The sequence below is a fragment of the Haemaphysalis longicornis genome, unplaced genomic scaffold (assembly GCF_048455015.1).
Source record: "Haemaphysalis longicornis isolate Haplotype H1 unplaced genomic scaffold, Haemaphysalis longicornis Haplotype H1 scaffold_1, whole genome shotgun sequence".
Taxonomy (NCBI): domain Eukaryota; kingdom Metazoa; phylum Arthropoda; class Arachnida; order Ixodida; family Ixodidae; genus Haemaphysalis; species Haemaphysalis longicornis.
The window spans coordinates 298,842,364-298,866,733 of NW_027526203.1; the positions used below are offsets into that span (position 1 = coordinate 298,842,364).

Sequence of the window (24,370 nt, forward strand, 5' to 3'; positions counted from 1 at the left end):
GGACGTATTAGTGGAAATTAAGAAGAAGAAATTGGTGCGGGCAGGGCATGTAATGCGAAGGCAAGATAACAGTTGGTCATTAAGGGTAGCAGAGTGGATCCCTAGAGAAGGCAAGCGCGGCAGGGGGTGGCAGAAACTTAGACGGGCAGATGAGATCAAGAAGTTTGCGGGGATAAATTGGTTGCAGTTAGCACAGGACCGGGATAATTGGAGATCTATGGGAGAGGCCTTTGCCCTGCAGTGCGCATAGATAGGATGATGATGGTGGTGGTGGTGGTGGTGATGATGATGATGATGATGATGATGATGATGATGGTGGTGGTGGTGGTGGTGGTGGTGGTGGTGGTGACGATGATGATAACATTGCACTGCGTTGAGCGCGCATCTAGCAGTGACACCTTCAGATTCCGCATACAAGTGCAAGTACAGGTAGGCGTTGTTATTGTCTTGTTATCATCGCCTTTCGATACGGCATCCGGGGGCTGTGTAAGCACACAAGCACACGCACACACACACAAACAAAAAAGACAGTGCGAGCGGACATGTGCGAAGTTCGGACCTCTTACACGCCTTCCTGTGGGCGGCCGCTGAGGCTGTATGGCAAGGCTAGCATCAGAGAAGCCTTGACGCGGACACTCGTAACGCGCTGAGAATGTAGCTGGGTGCCAGGTTCGCAGGCGAGAGTTTCTCAATTTCCAGAGAACAGTGCGGCGCTTACTCCTTTGCTGTACGATTAGGTGCTCATTCCGCTTGCTGTGGTACCGATAACCAGTGCACTGCGATATGTATAGCGTAACGGGACAGTTACGTCGATAACTTTCAGTCTGAAACTGGATATCTATGCACTCGTATACGTTAAAGCAAAGACGCTTTTTTGACGTTAGCCAGACTGTTGAGATTTCCAGGCCTGCCTTTGCCAATTACAGCAAAATGCGACGTTTAAGAAAGAAACGAGTAAATGATCCCCAAATGACAACTCAGCCTTCTTCCATGTTTAACCCCCAGCTTAATGAAGCCGAAGGAGTGTAATATGCAGAATGCGTTAAGGAATTTTATGACATCTCCTCCCCTACGGTTTTGGCGGTATTTATCGCTCACTGGTAAAGAACAGCACAAAATTGTTAGCAACGAAGTAATATTTGACTACTTGGCAATGACATCCTGTTACAGCAAATTCTTCCAATGTGCGTTTTTGGATGCATCACTATGCAACGGCTGTGCATCCCCGTTAAGCTCCTTATGCATGAAAGCGTGCGTGAGGTTGGGATAAGCTACAAAGGTACCTATCACTTTTACTTGGCATAAAAAAAAGAGAAAAATTTGCCACACAGGGTGGCATACCAGGTGTTTTTTTCTGGGGGAAGGAGACATATGAGGAGTGGGTTTCCCAGTATCTCAATATCATATTCTGCGCATCGCTTAGCCAAACACGGGCAGCAAACGATTGGCTCGTGACGAAAGTTGTCCCGGTGCATAAGTCAGATTACTACCAGAAAGTTCAAAACTATTGGCCTCTTTCTTTAAAATCTGTATGCTGCTTGCTTTTATAACATATAACATCAAAATTAATCGCTCCGCACTTCGAAAACAGTGACTAATGCCCTTTTTCAGCAACTCTATTTTTGTCAAAACCTTTCGACTATAGCACAACTTCGAGGACTAATAAATAACTTTTTCCTCTCGTAAGTATTAAAAATCAGATTGATGCAGTATCTTTAGACGTGTCAAAGGCATTTGAGCAAGTACCACACGATGGACTAATCTACAAATCCGCACAACTGGGGATTAATTACGATGTATTAAAGTGGATAACAGCTTATCTTACAGGGACGATGTGGATAACAGCTTATCCTACAGGCATGATGCAATATCAATGTGCCACAGCCAACCTGATGCTAGATGTTACCTCTGGTGTTTCTCAGGGGTCAGTCTTGTGTCCTGTCGTTTTTCTGGCGTATATATAAATGGCATTACTTTTGCTACTGACGAGACAGTTACTGCGCGTTTTTCAGCAGACGACTGTCTAATAAACAGGGACATTAATGACAGTAACGACCAAACGCAACTCACAGAAGCTCCCGTCAATAAGCTTCATGGGCTTTTTTAACATCAACTGAAAATCGGTGTGAACGTTAGAAAATGAAACTAAATAAGGACAGAACCGTTGTTTTATGTGTAAACTAACAAAACCGAACATGCTCCTAATTTAAGCTATACACTTAACTCTGGCCTGATAAACACAGTGAATGCAGTCAAATATCAGGTTGTAACTATGAACTTCGACATGGTAAAAGGCGCACTAGACGGGAACAGAAGAAAAGACAGTGACACGGGACGAGCGCTCGTCCCGTGTCACTGTCTTTTCTTCTATCCCCGTCTAGTGCGCTTTTTACCATGTCGAAGTCGTATCACCAACTAGCCCGCATTTCTGCGTGTAACTACAAAACAATGATCTAAATATGTCTCCAATATTCCTAGTATGTGTTCAGCTGCAGAAAAAAAGTTTTTTTTTTTCTGCCACAAAAACTGAAGCTAGCACTGGCGTCGGTTAGGATGCCTTCTGTGCCTTTCTAACAGCCGTAATTCCAACATTTGACCCTCAGCCCTAATGCAGGCCCACGGAGAAGTTCCTAACCATCCTCTTCTATTTTTACAAGACTTGACGGCCAAGCAGCGGGACAAAGTTACGGACGAAGAACAAATACATTAAGTGGCCCAGGAGTGCTGTTAGCATGCGAGTAATAGCACGTCCTTCTGAAATAATTACCAGCCCTCTGGCTGCGATGTGCTTGGCATACTTTTTATTTAGAGTAAAATCCAGAACTGTGTCTTTCTCAGCCGGCCACGCTGCGTAGTTTTAGCCTCATTAAAATACGAACCAGCATTCCTAAGAAACGACTTCCCATGGAGGATGACTGTGGATGAAGAATAGCTTTCGAGTGGTGCGGAATGAGGTCGAGGGCAAAGAACCCAAATCATTCGACCCTGTGGAACACACCTGAACAACCAATGAGACCGTAAAAGCATAGCGAGCAAAAGCCCAGCACTCGATTTGACTCGGGCATTACGCTTACACCGGGAACACTTGCGCAATCCAAAGCGTTATGCTCTCATTGCGCAAATTCTTCAACGAAGAGGACGTTGGTCATTCCGCTGCGCCGTCGCCAAGCAGACCCAAGAAAACGTTTTAATGCCGGCTAAGCAATGTATTTTCGTCTGTATGCATCTAAGAAAAAATCCTATGCAAATTAGCAATAAAAAAAAACATGCCCAAGGGGATAGCAACTGCGACAGAAACCAAATAATTGATGCAGACTAGCGAAATATTGAATAAGGCATAAGAAAAACAAGAACTTTGCTTCCGCGTTTGATATTCCCTCAGCTCCACTTATATGCAATAGTTTTGCTTTCAGCCACACGTTTCGATGTTAACTTATTTTACCGTACAAGAAATGAAAGGTTGTGCAAGACTCTAACCCCCCAGGCAAATGCAATACACAACCAATGCGGTCACCAAGTTCTTTTTCTCTAAATCCCCGTTGGCTTATTCTGCCGCTTCGCACGGAACAAGTAATGTAATGCAATGCAACGGAGCTTTCTCGCGTGGGTGCGCCCAAGATTTAAATATATAGCTTATTTGGTTCCCATTACCAGGTTCGTTACTTCTAGAATGTATAATCTATAATCTATTCAGGCCGTTGAGGCTAACGACGTGGCAGGCGGCGTCTCGGCGTTTAAGAATGAAGTTCCCGTACGAACAAAGGGGAAAAGACCCGGGCGAGCGTTTGTGGAAACAGTGCAGCCGGTGATATTTATAGTTCGGCTAAAATTCTCGTCGAACACTGCCGGTGTGGTACCTGACAGCTCTGAAATAGAAGCTTTAGGCCTCTTACTTACGGCTTACGTCAACCAGGGGCAGTTTGCCTGCAAGGATGCGGCAGAGAAGAACCCCGCGATAGTATGAATCAGGCAGTGTTCTAGTGAAAACAAACAAAGGGTTAAACAAGCAAATGCCTTGAGAGTAAAACAAATAAACAAGTTCAGCAAGACGGCGCATTGCGGAAGGGGGAAGCAGCGAACGCTCAGCGTCCTTGAAGGACTAGAGTAGACCCGTGCGGAAAACCATGCGTAATATTTTCCGCAAATACTACGCCAAAGTGAAGTTACGTGCGACAATGGGATGTCAACGCATGTAATATCGTGTTACAGAAGAAGTGCACATTCCTAGAGAGGCATGCCCAAGTCAGTTTCGCTGTTTCAGAAGAACTGGCTTTCATTTTTTAATCTTTAAGTATGTTACGCCCCCTTTAATGATTTAAATTATTGCCACAACGTAGAATGCGTGATCGCGAAAATTAATTTGAGTAAACTAATGATTATACGGGACAAGTTGATGATTGCCATTGGAGGATGGTACTGAAGACGAATGCGTTGCAAGTTGTTCCGTACTATTCATATTGACGATGTTTCTGCATTTCGTCTGCGATAAACTCTACTTTATGTGACCAAAAGATAGTGAACTTCTGAATTGCCTGGCGTCTTGGAGTACCACAAGGTGAAAGTTTCCCTTAGTCCAAAGATACGCAGAAAATCTCACATTTTTGTGCGCGTTACAAATTTCAGTGCACGAAATACAACCTTCAACCTATTCTTGTTAATTCCTCACTCAGAGCAGGTTTCAAAAGAGCAGGATTACGCCTCTATGTTGCACAATTACGATTAACTATTGCTTGCCGTTTTCTGTGGTATACACCTTGTTAAAATCCTTGCGCTTCGGCAAAAACATTCCTGTACCCAGCTTTGTGGAGCCCATGAAACGCACGGCTTCGACGCTTTTTTTAAGGCGAAAGCCTTGTATGGCCCGTTCCAAGAAAATCTGGGGAGCGGGGTGCCTAAGATGGCACCAAAAATCCCACTGGCTGAGACGTTATTCTCAAATACCCTCTCAAGGGTGACGATGATACCGTCCGTCAGAAGCTCACCGCCAGTTATCCGATTCCCACTTGGCTGCGAAGTCAACACACTCATCACCATCAAATGAGGAGCGTATTGACTCCCGTGTCTCACTTTGAATTTGTGTGCACGTACCTTGTACCGCCTGCACTCTATCCCCGAGGGGCGTCTTCACCACAATGCTCCAGAATGACCAATCGAAGGGTCCTAGTGTGGAAATTCGATGAATGACGTGGCCCGGCATTCAATTTGAGTTAAAAAATGGAACCTGCACTGGGACATTGTGCACGTTATTCAAATCGTAAGTTGGGCTTCGTCGTTCGCCGCACTTGCACAGTAGGCCACTTCGATTGGTCATTCTGGAGCATTGTGGTGAAGACGCCCGTCGGGGCCTTCTCAGAGTGCACACCTCCTGGGCTCCGTGGACGCCCACGTAACTGTACCCCGGACGAAGTAGGGAGGAGGAGGAGGAGGAGGAGGAGGAGAAGGAGGAGTCACTTTATTGAGCCTTAGGCTGGTTTACGGAAGCGGCGTGGCCGCCAGTTTGAGGCCGGCAGCGACGTTGGCAGCACGGGTGACCAGAAGTATCTGGACCTCTGGGTCCGAGCTGCCCAGCGCTCCCTCCCACTGCTCTTCCTTTACTACGGGTGGAAAGGGGTCTCGAGGACAGGCCCACATGGAGTGGACCAGCGTGGCTAGGTCCCCGCAGAGTGGACAATTTGCCGAGGGGAATTGCGAGGGGTGAATTCGGTGCAGAAGTGCTCGGCAGGCCAAGGAGTGCGTCTGCAGGAATCGCCATAAGCGCTCCTGATGGTTGGTTAGCTCAGGGTGGGCAGGAGGGTATTTGTGGCGAGCGAGGCGGTAATGCGCAGTGACATCATGGTAGGTGATTAAGTGATCCCTGGCTGTGCACGACGACAGGCGGGCGAGGAATGAAGACAACGCGAGGCAGAAGCGAAATGTCGTAAGCGTGGACTGGGTGCATAACTAATACAATCCGAGACGGAAGCCAAACGTAGGAAGCGTCTACAAACATATAACCCTTTCGCCTATATCACACTTCACTAGTCTTAAATGTCTCTGGGTTCCTTTTTAACTTTGGTAGTAAATTCTACACTAACATGCGAATTGCTCTTTTTTCACCTTATTGTTACCTCCCTTTGTTATTCCAATAATTCGTTGTTCGACGTATCCACACCGTTTTGTGCCATGCTTTGCGCGAAATTTTTTTGTGACACAGTGCGAAATACACGTAAAGCTCCTTATGTAGCTTTTAGACCAACGACCGATACAATAATATCAGCGAAAAAATGAAGATTTGGTTTAATTGGATTCTACGCAAATTACTCCACTTCGACCCTTACTGTGGTTAAATTTCACAGGCATATGTGCTTATTTAGGGGCCGATGACTTTATCGAAACTTTTCTCGCACCTTATAACAAGGTCCTCGTTTTTATGAGGTCCGATAACGCTTCAAAAATATAGTATTTGACAATACGGCAATGCTCCGAACGATTAAAAGAAAATTGGAAGAGGTTCCTGTGAGCAACGCTCATGGTACACTCTAAGGCAATCCCGTCATTCCGCTTCACCAAAATTCACTCGGGCGGCTGACCAATACATGCCGCCAACAAAGTAAATTCGGCGGATAACAGCAACGTGCTTAACATTTGACTAAAAAATGTAAACTTACTTGTGGCATTGCGCAGTGCAGAAAGCCCCGCTTTCATTGCGCGATATGCCACAGCGCAGAACGAATTTCTGAGTCAAATCGTATGTTCGCCATAGTCATTCACCAAAATTTCATTGTCGGCGGCATGGACTGGTCAGTAGAGCGCATTGTGGTGCAGCAGAAGCGCAGGAGTGTCTGAGAGTGTACGCGAAGCAGGCATTGGTGGTCGTTACACACTGATCGATAGGGGTTCGCTTACTAGCGCTTGTGCGAATTAGTAACGGCACGATTAAAGCGACAATACCAGATGTCAAAGTGAAAACGAGGTGTCTAGGCGCGAGCGGCTTCACTGGCTTGGCGTAGACTGCCGGAAAGATGGCCCGCGTGACGTCGTTCCAGAGGTGGAGGTGACCTAATGTGCGGATGAGACGAGATCGCGATCGTTTTCCAGATAGATCCTTTGGAGATATTTAGAGCAATTAAATTTGGTAGGATTGTACTATTATCCGAGCAGACAGACCTGGTGTAATTGAATTATACTCCAAAACGTTGACATCACAACTCGATATAGCATTTTTCTCGAAGTATGCGGATGTCCATAATTAATTTTAAAACTGGTGAAACTTATTTTCTAAATTAGGGAATGCCATCACTCTTCACTGCTATAGAGACTTGCTAGCGAACAAATTTGGCGTAATTAGTTTTAAAGTGAGTTCACCAGAAAGCGAGTTTCAGCCCTTTAACGTAACTATAGTCCTCCGAAAGAAGCCCACGTACGCCAAGCGTTCTCATAACACCGTTTTGACAATTCTCGAACGTTTCCGTACCTCCGGTATCAAGTATCAATTGAGCAGAAAAGCGGTCAACTCGGCACGGTTATAGATGAGCTTTAGAAACATGCTCTTTCTTTTCATTAGTTTTACGGTACTTGCTTTATAACGCGAGTTACAGTCGTCTTATGGGACCACTGTGTTCTCAAGCATACTTGAAATGAAAAACGAGATGAAATACTTTCCAAATCACTGTGAATTAGCTATTCATCGTAAAATTCGAGATTTGGCCCAGTTATATAGTTAATTATGCGGCAAAGCAACACGTAATTTGTTTTACGATATGCGTATCAGAACCTGAGTCGAAGGTGGTTCCCAAAAACCGGTACACGAAATGGGCGTAGCAAAAACCGCCTCAAGGAGGCTAGAGAAAGGGACATTCGCCAATGTCTCATTCGCATTTAAAGGAACTTTGCGAGACTTTTTAAACGTTTCTCAAAATCTGAAATATTTTCAAAGCGTAGTCAACAACCATATCCAGTGCTTTGATTAGGCGTCACAAGGTACCTCAGCCAAATATTACTGCTCCGCGCCCATCACATAACTTTGAAAGTTGCTGAAAAGATTTTTGCCTCTTTTTCGGTCATGACGTTGTTTGCGCGCTCCAAGGACGTCATTCGAGCAATGTCGCCGCTATTGGCCGGTTTCTTTTCAGTTTCAGTAATAAGCGCACTGAATGGCCTCTTCAGAGGAAATCGCAACAAAATCAAAATGAGAAACTGGAAGGCGTATCTGCTGCTTCGAGCAAATCGCGCCCTGCCGCTCTGTTCTGGCGAAAACTGAAGCTTTTTCAGTGTTTCCGGGCACGAAGGAAAGAGTGAAAGTGTTTACCGACAGCGTTGCAAGGTTTCTCTAAGGAGGCCCCGTAGCGGTGCCGACAAACGCTTTCACAATTTCCCTCGTGGCCGGAAGCACTGCAAAAGCTTCAGTTTTCGCCAGAGCAGAGCGGCAGGGCGCGATATGCTCACTCTACTCTAGTCGTGCGCAGTCAGAATAATCAAACCTCGGGTTCCCCGTTTTCCCATTGGAATACTGAAGGTCATTGGGGCTGTAGTTATCCAACCATAGCCGAATATAAACATAAGCTTTATTAAGGTTCATCGTCCGAAACAAGAAGGGTGGCCGCTTATGCGACGTTGCAGAGGGGAAATGCCCAATTAAGTCTTGTTGAATGCCCACAGGCCCATCTTCAGTTCCTGCAGTACTGCGTCTTTTTACATGTAGTCGACACAGTGACTGTCCTTTTTTTTTTTTTTTTTACAGCGAAGCTGTAAAAAGCTACGGTCCAGCAGATCATCTCCGGTGACACATAGAGCGTAGACCAACAATCTTCAGCGTATGGGAAAAAAAATTAAAACAAGGTTAGGGCCAACATATTTTGATATAAAACGGCTAAAATTGCCCTTTGAGGCAAATGTCTTTTCAGCAATGCATTTGTGTTAAGAGGTGAAGCCGACAAAAAAATGGGTATAAGCTAGTTTTTTGTAAGCTGGCTTTTTCACGTTATGTGTTGCACAGTGAAGCATGATCATCAACTGAGGAAGCATGGTTACAGCCTCACTTTATTCTCCTCTCTACCGTCGCGGCCACGCGCGGCGCTTCTCTTCCCCTCTGACATTGCTCAACGCCGCGCGCTCTTCTGCGGCCACTTGTGCGCGCACTATAGGAACGCCATTGTCTCTGCCCACCAATCATGTGTGCCCTTAGTGTGTGACCTAAAGATCCTGTAATTCAAGATGGCAAATCCCCAATATGGCTACCCTCCAACGCAGCCCATCCCACCAAAGCGCCAGCTTCGCCGGACTTCCCTCTTCGCAGGTGCAAGGGCGCCGGTTTTTCTGCTCCCCACGGGTACGCCACGAGGGAATTTCGGCACGCAACAGCAGTGCGGAACATAGCGGGCAGTATTAAATATGTCACCTTAAATGCGAATTCCTCTGTAATGGAAACAACTTCAAACAACTTTTCCGACGAAACTTGCCGAGAGCTATAAACTGTCAAATTTTTCGAAAAAATGCAAGGTTGCACGTTGCCTTCACGGATCCTTATTTTACATCCCTGAAAACCTTGCAAACCAGCCCTGCTCTTCCATCATGTTTGAAAACTGCTAGTGCCTTCTTTTCAGTGCCTCCAGGTTCATCGACCAAAGAATTTCCAGTGGGCCGCTCTCTTGATTGATGTGCCATCTCGCTATTCGCAGATACGGCGTTCCGTTAATTTTAAAACCTCTTCCAAAGCTTCCTTCCGGAGCTTTTGCTGGCTTGCGAATTTTCCTTTGATTTTCTTAGCTCACGCCGATTGGCCGTTTCGCCGTTACCCCATAATGAGTTGGCACTCTCAGTTTTAACGACGCGGGCTTCAAACTTATGACAACGGTTGCAATTCGTTAACGTTCTGGAGGCTCGCCCAGGGGAGGAGGCCTGATAAGGACAGCACTACGTGGCACAAGGAGCGGCGACTAAGGAAGCAGGCTGTCACCGGGAGTGAGCAGAATGACGGCGGTGACGATGAGGGCGCAGACGCCCGCGATGACCAGGAGCGCGATGCCGATGCCCCGCCAGTTGCGGCTGTCCGGCGCCGAGGACACCAGCTCCTGCGGCGAGAGAGAGAGATCGGAGGGGAGAGGCACACGTCAGTGCACGCAGGAGCCTCATCTCCACATGCGACACAAGCAGACGGCCGAGGCTAGATTCGTGCCTTCTACACTCTAAGAAGTTGTCGCAAGTGGGCTTCACCACGATGCCCCAGAGCGACCGATCAGCCTAGCCTGACGGAATGTACTAGTTTGGCGAATGAAGGGGCCAAGCATGGGATTGAAGTAAAAAAAAAAATCTTCGCAAGGACGACAGCCTCGGAATACACGCCTCGCACTGATTGCCGACTCCCAGCGCAGATTCTATTTCTTTTTACTTTAATAGCATGTTGGGCCTCCTCCTATCGTCAATTTCACGCACGCAAGCGTTGTGGTAAAGCCCACTCGCGGCGATTTCTTCTGTACAAATCCTCACCCTGAAGAATAAAGGCTCAACAAAGGCAGCAAATTAAACGGGAACGTACCCTACACGTTTCAACGCTGCGTGCGTAATTTTTGTAGCTGCTTAGAAGAATGTGCTTTGTTCCGCGTAACGTCTCAATTCATACGCGGCAGTCAAAACGCGCACATGAACACCCAACCCACTCAAAGGAAGGAGGCTTGCCTCGTGCGCTACGTCCGCAGCGTGCAAGCAGTTTGTCCCTTCAACAGTTACCCGCCGCTGTGGCTCAGTGGCTAAGCCGTTGCGCTACTACTGGTTAGGTTAGGTTAGGTTAGGTTAGGTTAGGTTAGGTTAGGTTAGGTTGGGTTGGGTTACTACGGGGCACAAGGTCGGTTGTTTGATCCCCGACCACGGCGGATCCTCTAATGGAGCGAAAAAACAAAAGAGTCGAGGTATGGGCACCGGTTAAATATCCGCTGGCGATCCAGAAGTTACTCCGTAGCCTTCGTCCGCAGCGCGTCGCGTGCACCAGGTGTAACTTCGGCGATGGGCGCCGAAATTATGCTTCTACGATGTCTTCCTGTGGCGTTCAATGGACGTTGTTATTCCCAGGTGCGGAGCTACGTGACGTAGACCTATGTCGCTCACCCGCGTTTCAGCGGCTGCCGCTATCCTCAACGCAAGTAAGGCACACTCCTTAGGGCTTAAACCTCCAATGAAGAAAGAAATCATTTGCGCCTTCTCATGCATTCCAGAGTATTAAACCTTTTTCTCTTCTTTTCCCAACTCAGGCTCGCGGAAACGCCATGGAGCTGAAACACAGTACAGCGAGCCATGGACGTTATCTGCACCACCGAGCGTCGAAAAACAGAGCAGTGCTAAAGGTTCGGCCGAAATGGGCTCATACCGTCGAGCCTTTTACCGTTGGTTCGGGCTCCGTACCTGGCCGTTTCCGAACGTTGGCTGCTCACATGGGCGCAACGGTGCCATTTTCCCCTCGGTTGATTAGGAGGCATTACCGCTCTTTTCCTGTCGGCGATGACTCGCCGAGGTAGCGAGCCCAGCGCTGGACGCACGCAGGCCGACCGAGCATCGGCAGCGTGGTGCCCCGGGTTGCGGCGCAAGATGACGCCGCGTACGCGCGGCGGGTTGGCCGAATTCCGATAAACGCGCGCTTTTTCGCGAGGGACTAGCGCCACTGGCGCGCGCACTTCGTCTCTGTCAACGCCCGCCACGGTGCAGTGCAGGCCGGAACAGCGCAGAAAGACGATGCATCCTTAGGCCACTGCGTGTGGCGTGTCTAACGGCCTCTGGACTCCGCTGGCGAAGCATTCTGGCAGATTGCCACGACACGATCGGCGAAAAGGGGGGAACAGCAACCGCGAAACGGCTCTCCGGCCACAGCGGGAAGGGCGAACGGCGGCGTGTCGGCGACTCCGGGCTACGCTTGGACGACGCGACAACAGCGGCGCTTCGGGGCCTTCGGTCGCTGCTCCCACGAAGAGCGCTCTATGTGCGTCCGAGCGGGAGCAACGCGGCCGCGGTCACGCTGGACTTCGATGGGAGTCCAGACTTTCGGGGCGGCGGAGTAGTGTGCATGGCCGGAAGATCCTCCACTGGCCGGACGCTTCGCCGGTATCCCATAGGTTCCTATAGACGAGCGCTCCCATCCATATCAGTTCTTCTAACCGTCTTTCCCCACGTCCTTAAGCCAAGAGAACAGCGGAGCGCAAGGCGAAGTGAGAGCAGGCAGAAATTTGTTGGACATTGCGCTCGATAATAAAATTTGGCTTATCGGATAAAATTTTTACCGTCTTCCGCCCACCCTCCTTCCCCACTGTTCAGATCCCTAATATTCAGTCCGAGCAACAAGCGGGCTAAACAGGACCGAAAATAGCTGATGGGAATATATCAGCGGTCATGGTTGCAATCTCAAATTATAGTTAAAATTTTGCCCCGGAGCTTTCCATCAAACGCTAAAATTTTCATGCTGCATGTAGGTACACATAGTCGGATAATATTAAGAAGTCTGTTGATGGGTGTACGTGTAATAGCGTGAACAACGGCTGCAGATCTCCTATTCTTATCGGGCATAAACGATTAGCGCGACGTTACAAAAAACAAACAAACAAAAAAGAACAAAGGCACGTAGCGACAGCGTCATCGTGGAGACGTACTTTTCCGCGGCGTGACACTGAATTCGTTTTCGCCCTTTTTCTTTGTAAACATCTGGCTGAAATTCGCGAGGCAAAGAGAGTGAAACAAACCGAAAAGAACAAGAAAAAAGTCATAACAACGTGAACGGAGTGGCGTATTGTTACCCTCAAACACTCACACCATCAAGTTCGTACGAATTTTTCTCTCTTCGTAATTCGTGCCATCCCGTCGGGAATTACCGCAGGTGGCGCTTGCGCCATGAAGCGTAACAGAAAACTCAGCGAGCCGTGACAAAAGAAAGCACCAAACAGATTTTCCGTTCCTGCAAATGAGACTATATGTTTGCGAAAACTTCGATCGCTACCTCTTTGATTTCGAGGAGGGAAGAGAAGCGCTTCTCCGAGCGAAAAAAAAAAACTCGAAATATGTAAGCGAAAGCTTTGAAAGACGTTACGCCCCGCGTTTCTTTCTTTTCTTTTCGGCGTCGCAGTGTAATGACGTACAAATAACAGCCAAAGCCTGGCTTTCACCAGACCTATTTTTTCTTTTTTTCGCGCCGTGCTTACTTGTCTAGCTTATCAAAAAAGAAAAGCTTAGCCAGCACTGCTTCCGTGTCTAGCATGAGCGGATAAAAAAAAAAAAAGCACGAAGACAGACGAAGGACCTTCAGCGACCGTGCTGCGAGCAAGCGATTACCGGCCGACGTTCTGTAGAAGCGAACGGTTCACATCTTGTAGTGTGGTTTATTTCTATCCAACACGCGGTTATACTTCTCCTGTATACCGAGACAAAAACAATAACCGCCACGGCGTTGCTTTAAGGCGGATCGAAGTGTTACTCCAGTTTCCGCCGCTTGGGGAGGAGGAAAAGCCGCGCGTCGTTGCGAAGTGCTCTTGGAGGAACATTATTGAACCAAGGGGGGGCCTATTAGAGCTTGGTTCAATACGGTTCAATAGCAACGGCACGAGCTAGGGTCCGACAGTTGACCTTTGTCCGAGCGCAGCTCTCCGGGGATTCAAGGCTCCACGTGGCTACGCTTGGCGCTTCTAAACCACATCGTACGCCTTAAGGCCCCTTTATAACTTGCGCCCTGCCTATACAGAGGAGGGTAAATTGAATAAATAAATTTATGTGGCTTCATTTATTTGCACACACTGCAGCCCAAGTGGGCTGTCGCAGGAGTGGGTTTGTATATGAGGTATAGCGAAATATGTTTCTGTACAAATCAACAGAGTCGCAAGAAATATAAATGAACTCAGCAGAGATCAAGATGTTTAGAAATCAGCATCGGCACAACAGTTATTCAAAAACCGAGCGACAATAAATTTAGACTATGCAAGGTCCTGTAAAACAACGACCTAGTTTCAGGCTAAGAAACGTCCACGAGTCTGCTCCCCCACAATACACGGAGAAGGCCAATCACTGCAATCACAGAACAGACCCCATTATTGAGTCAAATCATATGTTGGGACTCTTTATTCGGCAAATTTGTTCCCGCGGACGCCGGCAGGGGTAATTCAGGTACATCGCGGTAAAGCAGATTCACGGATTCTTGGGCAGTCTAAGGCAGGCTTTAGACTGCCCAAGAATAACCGAAACACAAAACTCATTACCATGGTAGTGAGTTGTATGTTTCAGTTACTAATCACTTCAGCGAGAGACAAATAGTTGCTCGTTAATGAGTAGCGCGAAACGCTAATAAGATTGCGCATCAGTTATAACGTATTCTGGGTCGCACCGTTCAGGAAAAAAGGTTGTAGTCCCAGTGAAGCAGGCAAAAAGTCTTATGTCAGAACGGCCCGGCATCAGCTGCACCCGCGCAGAATTGTCGCTGCGTCAAGGAACTGGATCGCGTAAGTCGGGCAGCAAAAATAATTCTCGACGATAGAAGGAAGGGGGGGGGGGGTTCACGGAAGTGGTTCTTTCCAAAGGGTTCATATTTTTTGGTGTTTGATGTTTTTGCGGCTAAAATCGGTCCATGTTTGAACAGGTCAAGCCTCAATTACCTCAAATCAGTGTTCTGTGGCAATTTGTCTACACAAACGCAAAAAAACGGAGGCTATCGATGCAAAGCGTTTGTGCGTGTATGTGTGCGTGCGGGTGCGCGCGTGCGTGCGTGTGTGTGTGTGTGTGTGTGTGTGAGAGAGAGAGAGAGAGAGAGAGAGAGAGAGAGAGAGAGAGAGAGAGAGAGAGAGAGAGAGAGAGAGAGAGAGAGAGAGAGAGAGAGAGAGAGAGAGAGAGTTATCACCATGTTGCACCAGCATCTGATCCGAGCTTCGTCATTTTCGTGTTTAGGCGCGAGGCTCCGGATGGTCGGTGACGATATCTTCATCAACATTCCTTCCGCGTTCTCTCTTGATCGCATCGCTCAGCTTCGAGAACATTGGAAGATGGGATTTTCGGTCATACATGCGGGAACACTCTGGCATCAGCAGCGGCCATTCTCGCCGGCGTTCAGCTTGAATTGGCGAAATTAATCTAAAATTGATAAGACGGAGTAGCGCTACTAATATATTCTGCAATCAAAAGCAGCTGTAACCGCATCTGTCACCCTATTCTGATTGTTACGTCCACGACAGCATATAAAACTCAGTGTTGTTTTTCACAAGCACTTTTTTATCTTCTGAAAGGGGAGAAAACCGCGCTGGACGCACGTGTTTTCACATAGACACGAGGGAGCTTCAATGAAAGCGTACGCAGCCTGTCCTAAAATTTAGCTGTCATTGAGAAACGGCGTTTTAGCAGTTCTCTGCCGTGCTACATCCAACTCTGATATTAGAGGCGATTTTAAGAAAATGTTTTCACTCAATCGCGGATGTTTTTCGGACGGCACCTTGAGGTATGAATAGTGGGTACAGCGTCTCCGTAGTGGTTACTCAACAACGCCAGGCTTGAAACAAAAACACGTGACACCTTTAAAGTGCTTACTCAACTAAGAAGCCCGTCTGTCTGCTCTTAACGTGGAAGGAAATGGCGCCCCATGGGGTCTCACGGCGGTATATTTAAAAAAAGTTCCGAGAACATTTATACTTTGATACCAGACTGCGTATATTGCCGCTAGAAAAGTCTCTTCCCAGCAATGCAGGAGTGTTTAGTAGTAATGCCGAATGTAAATTGGCTCGGTATGCAGCATGCTTACGCATCACACGACAATTACCACCTTGAAAGTTGCTCCACGTTTAAGTGCAGAGCACTTTATGGGCTCGTCTTGTCGTCTTGGCTCGCTAACGGTCGATGCTTATACTGCCGGAATCAGGCGGCGCAGCGAGATAACGGACCCAAGTAGAGACTTCTGTGCCGGGGTCAGGGAGTCACGCTGAGGCTTCGAAAAGCCACGCGGTTTAAATAGTCATAACCGTTCGAACCTCGTGAACCGCTGACGCAACCGGCAGCCCCCGCGTTCATTTAGCCAGGAACGCTCGTTGGGTTGGTTTTTACGATAGTAAGCGAAAAAAGCGGCCGCGCAAGAAAGAAATGGCGCGTTCGAAACGACGCAGTAAGGCTCCAGCCGCGCAAGAAAAGAATGGTGCGTTCGAAATGCCGCAGAAATGCTCCAGCCGCGCCAGAAAAAAATGGCGCGTTCGAAATACCGCAGCAAGGCTCCAGCCTCGCAAGAAAAAAATTACGCGTTCGAAATGACGCAAAACAGCTCCCGCATACGAAATTAAAGCAAGCAAAGAAAGAACAGACTCCCGCTGGCGCAGTTTCAGGCAAGAGGCGCACGAGCAGTGCGAAGGCGGGAAATTTGAAATGCATTGGGTGGCAGCAGTGAGCGGATAACGGCGCTGCAGCCCATTATGGCGAATCACTGATCTGCACTTCCGACAGCTTTCACATTGAGTGGAACGGCTTGAATTTTTTTCTTTGTTTTCGCAAATCCTGGCGAAGCGATACTCGAGAGTATCTCGGGTTACAATGTCGCTGCCAGCTGGGGGGGGGGGGGGGGGGGAAGAAAAAAAGAACGCTCGGCCGCTTTCGGTATGCGACCAAAGTAAACGCGTCCGCGTACAACTGTGCCAGCCTGTTCGTGCGCGGTTCCCTCAACAGCGGCGGAATGACAGCGGACGGCGCCCGAGCAGCGGTGCGTAGAGTGGCAGCAGTTAGTCGACCGCGCCCGGGTCTCGAAGCCGTCGTGTCGGCGAAATAGGCAGCCGCGCGCTGCAGGGAATTGTTTTGCTTTCTTCCGTTTCTCCCCAGAAAATAAAATGCCCCTGACGCCGTAGCTGAGCAGGCACGCACGATGCGGTCGCCGGCTGGACGGCGCGCGGGGGCTGGGACAGCAGCGCCGCCGGGGTGGACGGAAATGAAACGGGCACGGCAGAGGCCCCGAGGGGGAAAGGAGAGGGCTCCCTATTCCCGCCATCGTTCCCACGGGCTCCACAACTTCCGGCCGCTGTAAAGAAGAAAGGGCCATTCCACAGGGCCGTTCGAGCACTCGTCGACGGTGAGTGCGTGAAAACGGGAGAGGGGGTCGAGGGAAGACGCTCTGGGGCATAGGGAACGACAAAACACGCACGCACAGGCCGAGACAAAAGCCGCGAAAGGGTGCTGCGCGCATGCAGAGGCAATGACGGCTCCAGGAAAAGAGCGGTTTCGGCTGCCAGAGACCCGCGGGGATATCAGGCAGGGAAAATCAATTTAGGGACGGTGCAGCGCCAGGACGGGCGAGGGACAAGCCGCCGCGGTCGCCGCAGGAAAAGAGCGCAGCTCACCGCGTGTCGCCGCCGCCGCGTGCAAGGAAGGCCCTCTCGTGACGCGTGTCATTGGCATCGCCTCGCACGCCGTTCGATGAACGGTGAGCGCATTTCCGTGCTATCCCGCCGCGCCAGTTGCGCTTCGATTTGGTGAAAGAACAACGGTGCCGTCGGCTCGCGAAGGCGTGGGCCACGCGTGGAAACTCGAAATATCACAGCAGTCACGCCCGCTGCGGCGCGCCCGTACAAAACTCGCGCAAGGATTCGGTACTAAAGTAGTCGGAACTGGAGAGTACATACACGGGTTCACTGCGAACCCAAAACGAAAGTTCGTGAACCAAACCGTATGTTCATAAGCAAATGCGGAAGGGGACAGACAAAAGTTGCAGGCGTCAAGGAGCGCTGGCACTGCAACCTTATATAGCCTAATTATCACCATAGCTTAGCTACCGTATCGGGCTCGCCGCAGGGTCGTCGCGCAACTTTTATTTCTTCCTTTTAGGATATTTCAGCATGGAAAAAAATTGCAACGGAATTTGTGTTCTTTCGTGCTCCACTTACTCTGCCAGGACCTCCCAAACCGTGCTAAAAAAAAAGAAAAAAAAAAAAGGATGCGCCCGCCACAATGTAGGTAATCGCTATTTTTCCCCTTACCGCGGCCTTTGCTACTGACGCTCATGTCGCCGCATCGGCTTGACGTCAAGATCCACCGTTTGTCACAGGGAACGCCATTTTGTGGTTAGTTTACCAGCAAGACGAAGACGGCACGCACGCATCTGACAAGCACAGCAAGCGCCGTCCCACAAACAGCGCTTGTCGAAAAAGCAACCAGCACTTAACAAGGCGAAGGAGCGAATTGGACCCCGGCGTAAGCTTCCACATCCTCGACTACTCTGCTCCGCCCACGAGTGGCGGATGCTGCGTTTGGTGCCAAGAGGCTGAAGATCAATCAAGCATCGCTCCTTCACAATACACTCTATCGAATGTCCCACGTTTCGGGAATCACTCGGTTGTTTGGCGGAAACTAAATTCGTCATTAAGGAGAGTATTCTCCCTTTAAAATCTAGAGATGAGGCCGTTATTTTCCCCCCGAAGACAGCTGAATGCTGTTTTTCTCCAGCAAGGAGTCGAGAATTCCGACATAATAAGTAGTACCGCAGTAACAGGCCGATATTATGCAAGCCTCTTGGTTGTGCTTTGGTGTCGCTGGTCCTGACATGATTGCATTTATTCGTTGATGCTCAGCCAATAAGAAGTTACAGAACAGCTTCATGAAGTGAACTCATTTCCACGTGAATGTACTTTTTCTCATTTCTGCCTTCATGGTTTGTCAGTTTTATCTTATTGTTCGCCTATTACGTAATTATTAGTTTATTTTTCAGCCCGCTTTAAGGTAGCACAATCAGGTACGTTATTCCGTGACAGCCTCCCAGCTGACCTCGTTCTTGGCACTGTGTTATTCACTTTTATGATCGAGCTTCATACACCCACGACACGAATCTTCAAGTTTAGGGCATATGCGACTATACGTACTATTTAAAGTTGTTTCGCCAAGGCGAATGCCAGTGGCAGCGCTCGGGCGGGGGGGGAGCGCCGCTTGGTTGTGGCAGACGACGCGCTTCAAACGCTTCCGCCTGCAGCGCCGCAAGCAGACAATCCCGGGTGTTGCCTAGCAACGCGTTTTCTTGCTCCCGCGGCATTATTTCCCCCTATGACCGTGATAGAGAGGCGTTGCACTTCGACAGAACGACGTTGCAGCAAAGTTCTATCTTGGCTGCCACCGAAGCATGCCTATGGCTTGAAGCACCGGCATGTTCATTTTCCGATGGTACGAACCCTTGATTTACAGACTGTATACATACGCGACGCGAATCTTCAAAGTCGAAGCACAGACGCTCACGTATAAAACGTGCCACCACGATCCCATAGAAACCCCCCACGGTCGCGGCGTTTGTATACACGGCGCATGGTGCCGGAAAAGCAATAGCCTTCAAAGGCCTTTTGGAAAAGCCGAGTGCTGTGCGCGCCGGTTGTTTACGAATCGCTTTTTCCCTGCTAAAAGTCCTGGGTCAGCTTGAGTTGCATGGCGATGCCCTTTAAGGACGTAACTCTTGTTTGCGATGGGTGCCAGGACAGCGTGTCACCTGAGCTCACACGCGACTCGTGAACTCTGGCACACATGGAGCGGAGGAGTCGCCGCAAAGCGCTATCGGTACGCGTTCAGCGTTTGTGTTTCTTTTTTTATTATTATTTCACGGCCAGCAACAGCGAGAATTCAGACGTCTTGAAAACACTGTTCGGTACAGTCGGTTTTAGAGCAGAAGTCACAAAATCTGAACGTCATCTAAACGCTGCTTCATGGTGAATTTACCTTGCCGCGACAGAAGCGCAGCAAGACAGATTCGATCGCGTCGCCGTCATGTAACCGGCGAGAGTGAGGAGCAGCGAAGTGATTGCAGCTGCAGCGGAATGGATCGAGACGCGAGTGCGCTTTCGTGTACATTCCAAAAACTGTCCGCAAGTCTGCTTCCCCACAATACACAGAGAAGCCCAATCGCTGCGATCAAAGCGCTAAAATAGGCCAATGATGACACCCGCAGTAAGATTTGGCTCGAAAATGTTGTCCGCGCTGGGACATCGCGCAGTGCAAACGTGACGTACGATTTGCATGGCGCGATGTCACGGCGCAGATCACATTTTTGAATCGAGCCTTATGACCCGCCGCGGTGGCGCAGTTGCTAAGGCTTTGTGCTGCTGAGCCCAAGGACGCGCGTTCAATTCCGGAAGCGGCGGGTGCTTTTCTTATGGGGGAGAAAAGCGAACAGCGCCCGTGTGCCGAGATTTCGGCGCAGGTTAAAGATTCCCGTGTGGTCAAAATTAATCCGGAGCCCTCGACAACTGCACGCCTCATAGTCCAGGTGTATTTCGGTGCATTAAACCCCACAATCAATCAATCAGTCGAATCAGTGTTGGGTCTCTTTGCCTAATACATACCCGCGGACGCCGCTATCGGTCATTCGGGTGGATTGTTGCAAAGCGGATCCATTGACGTCAACTCCGATGCAGCGCAGCGAACGGGAGCGAGGGATTGTGGGTTCCTGATGAGTAGCGCGCGCGGGAGGAAAGCGCGGCGAAACAAAAGCCTCGACGTGCGCCAAGACCAACGTTACTAGTCTAGTAACGTTGCACCAAGGCGAGGACAGCCGCTGAGATGTCAGGAGGGCGCGAAAAGCGGAACGGAGGCGTCGTAACCTTCGGCGGCGACACAGCGAGTGGCAGTGGCCGCCGCGCTAGGTGGCTGCGATGCGCTTCTGTCGCATGCGTGAAACAAGACTACTTTCCTCCGCTGCCGCTCGTGGTGAGCAGCGTTCGCGGGAGGAGACCGCGGCGGGACAAAAGCAGCGCCTTTTTTTGTAGTCTGGGGAAACGAATTGAGGGAGACCTCCGGCATCGCCGCGATGGAGAGTGGCCGCTGCGGGAAAGTCGACCTACACCAGCGTCCTCTGACGTCAGAAATGCTACAGCGAGTCGGAACCAGAAGGGATTGATACCCGAAAGCAGGAAGAGTTCGAGTTCCCCTTCCTTTTTGCTTCCTCTGTGCATGAGTGACCTTCCCCGGGGTCGATGTAATTGCATGATGGCGGTGTGATGGGATTGCTATTGTGGACGGTCAATAACAGAAGGCCACCCTCGCGTAGTCCTCTGCTCATAGGTTTGGTCCTGTGGCGCCATACTGGGCCGGAAGGGTCTCCGATGGTCGGCACTTTCCCTCGCTTTTCGCGGCAGTGGCTCTAGCGTCCCCTGCGTCCTCAGCAGCGCCGTTCTTGAGTGGACATAATTCGGGTTATTTTTATGTTGCTGCTCACTCTTGCCCCCCCCCCCTACATATTTGCCTGTATGATCGCTGCCGGCGGCTTTAAGTTTTGTTATCAGTTATTAAAGCTTGTTTACTTCAATTACAGGACAGTTCCCCTCGAAATTTGGGCAGTGTTTCGAAGATTTGGCCTTTACTGCGTAGGCTCGATATCAACCGAATTGTTCACGAATAAAAAGAACGAAACTTGCGTTTATTCGATGTCGGCCTTGTTTTTCTTTTTTCGTTGTTTTTGAGATGTTGTGCCAATTAGGAAAGTCCAGCTGTTGGAGTGACTAAGTAATGGCGGCCGACGTGTTTAAACTACGCAGTCGACCGTAATCACGCTCGTCGCCAACAATTAAAGTTTTTCTCTTTTTTTTTTTTTTTTTTTGAAGGGCGGGTTGTGGGGTTGGGGATTTAGGTAGAGACGTGTGCCGAAACGCCATGGTTCAATTTCGCCATTGCGGCGCGGTAATCAAATTGGACAATAAAATGTTCCTTAAAAATTTAAGGCCGAATTGCCGATAGGCAAATGTACATACCTGAAACATATCCAACACAGACCAATTACCATAGCACATGGCTTGAACCATTGGTAACGTTTAATTTCTCTCACCTAAAGTTGTTCGTTTAAAACGAGAAAGGAAAAAAAAAAAAAAAACGAGCGTGGGAATGCATCGCGTGTCCAAATGTAGGTATTGGCCTGGGCCAGATTATCCTGCACAGACACTAGTAAGGAAGCGCCTATTTTGTGAACCAGTGGATGATGATGATCATGAAAACATGATAATGTGCAGCATTATTCTGTGTACCAGAGCACACGGCAATTTTCAGGAATAATCTGTGGACCGTATCACGTTACAGTTGATCCTTATCCGTCTAAAGCAATCTAAATGATACCAATCCACAAATATTTACATAATTAATGCGTAAAATTGATTTAATAGAACATGGTACAACAAACAACTCACTCGTGAAAAAAAAACTACTAACTGCTGGAACTCGAACCTTGGGCGTTAGTGCCGAAACCCAAGACTCTACCACTGCGCCACGGAAGGCGACTAGCGGAGCCCGTTTTTGGCAGTAGCACGAAACAGAACGTAACCCCGTGGTCTGGACCACAAAATAAAGCTGACCATTATTCTGCGGTCTGGTCTACAGAATAGGCAGTGCGCTCTAGCAAGGTCATATCTTGTCTTTCCTCCGCGTGGATGTGTGTCATGTGTCATGTGTGCGCAGGCATGGGTCTCAAGCAACAACGGCATATATTTCTGGTGTTCCCATCTACGAGCCACGATTATTTTTTTTTCTTCTCCACCCCAAGTCCTCAAAGCGGGATCACGAAACTGGAATAAAAACTCCCGCAATTATAATTTGTCATCGGCGCCGAATCACGGCTGAGCGGTTATGAATCCCGCCTTAAAAGCACAGCATCCTGAGCCCAATGCCCGAAACGTCCGGAGCAGCAAACGCACATCGTTTTTAAAGATATCTGTGATACCGGCAACAGACACACGGCGACGCGCACACGGGGACACGCCGAGAAAAATAAGTGCCCTTACAATGATATATTGACATGTGTCGCTGCAAAATAAGTGTTGCGAATTCGATGCCCCTTTCGGAACAATCATTTCTGATACAATACACGCAAGGAGACCTAAGGCAATCGCGCACCGTAAGACCTAGATGCTGTAAAAGAAGGAAAAAAAAAACTCGCATAAGTTGCTTTATACCTGGTTAATGAAAGCCAGCTACAGGGACCGACATTTTTCGCCGTCAGACACAAGAACAAACTATAGGAGATCGCACCAGATTGCGATTCTAAACAACATGGCCGGGTCACGATGTGATGGCTGCGGACTACGATGGACGTCAATGTGGAAGGACAACGAATCAATCGGACAAACTTAAGCTATCGAACGTACTCAAGAGATCGCGCGTTTTTATACTTTGAACTCTGGAAATGAGGCCGCCCTTGCCGGCAGTGGAAACGATCAGCTCGTAAGGTCTACAACGCCCAGCAACTGCGCCGCGAAACGGGTGCATTGATTAGACTGAGTGCATGTCATCTTTCTGTGGGTACGGCAAGAGAAGAAAGCAGTTTTTTTTTATCTTTGCGATGTAGCAGAAAGAGATTGCGCGCTCTTTATGCGTCGTAGGAAAGACACCGAGCGGCTGTATCTAGAGTGTTACAGCATGCTAAAACGCGATCGAAAATGCGGATTTACTTGGCGCTGCCCGGCAAAGCAAACTGTACCCGGCGCGCTTTAACGGTGCGCCGATTTTTCCAGACAGCCGTCGAAAATAGCGCGTATACATAACGGCGCAAGTGCAACTTGTACCACATGCAGTGCAGAGCGCGGGACTTGAGCGGCTCCAAGCGCTCGCTAACATGTAGCAACGCGCGGGCAAAAATGTAAAAAAAAAAAAAAAAAAAAAAGAAAAAAAAAGAAAACACCCCTTGTAATTTTGTATGTGCGACTGCGAACTTGTCACCAAATGACAGTGGCTCCAGAAGCACTCTCCATAACCCACCAAAGTGCGGTCCATAAACGTGAAAAACGAATTCGTATGAACATCTCCTGGAACGGCTGTAAGGGACTTGCTCGCAGTGCTCCTCGCGTCCGAAACTCAATAATTCACCCTTTGCTGGCTGCAACTGCGACTAGTGCGTCGTAAAGCCACACTCGGGCAAACTCGTTCGCAACTGACTGGCTATGGACCACGCAATTTCCGGGTTTCGACTGTCGTCATTGCGTAATGTTCCTCTGAATACCATGCATTTATGGGGCGCTCGGAAGAGATATATGGCCATGACGGTCGCAATAGAGAAAATCCCGTTTTAAAGAAAAAGCCACCATTAAAGAAGGAGCGCATATCCTCTGGCAAAGTACCTGCGTTGCCGTGTTACGTATACGCGTGCGTGGACACTTTTAGAGTAGCCCACGAGGCGAGCACATGTAACGAGCTTCAAAAAACTCGTCTCGCGCCCCAGGCCGTATAAAACTGCGGGCGCGTCGGCCCGTGCGCGTAAAAGACGGTCGCCGTCCCCAGGCTTCCTCCTTCGCAAAGGCAGCCCTCCTCTGTCGTCCTACGCTGCATGCATCTTTGATGCTTCCACAATCGATGGCGGCGCTCGGAAAAAGGCGCTGGAGGCATTCCTTCCGCGCGGCTGATTGCATCCCGCCGCCCGCCCGCATTCGCTTCGGCCGTTTTTCGCCCCCGCCACTGC

General features: G+C 49.1%; 1 protein-coding gene across 14 annotated transcripts in view; it reads right to left on the reverse strand.

Annotated features, from left to right (window-relative positions):
• Positions 1-24,370, reverse strand: part of LOC144148956 (inactive dipeptidyl peptidase 10-like) — a 541,623-nt gene that overhangs the window by 64,482 nt on the left and 452,771 nt on the right. For 10 of the 14 annotated variants that reach the window (XM_077680484.1, XM_077680480.1, XM_077680542.1 and 7 more), the window contains exon 2: positions 9,935-10,049. The exons of 2 other annotated variants lie outside the window; for them this stretch is intronic. In XM_077680484.1, the coding sequence (XP_077536610.1) occupies positions 9,935-10,049 (115 nt within the window). Of the gene's footprint in view, positions 1-9,934; positions 10,050-11,373; positions 11,437-24,370 lie in introns of those variants that run through there. 2 more of the 14 variants (XM_077680526.1, XM_077680519.1) reach the window with 1 other exon arrangement.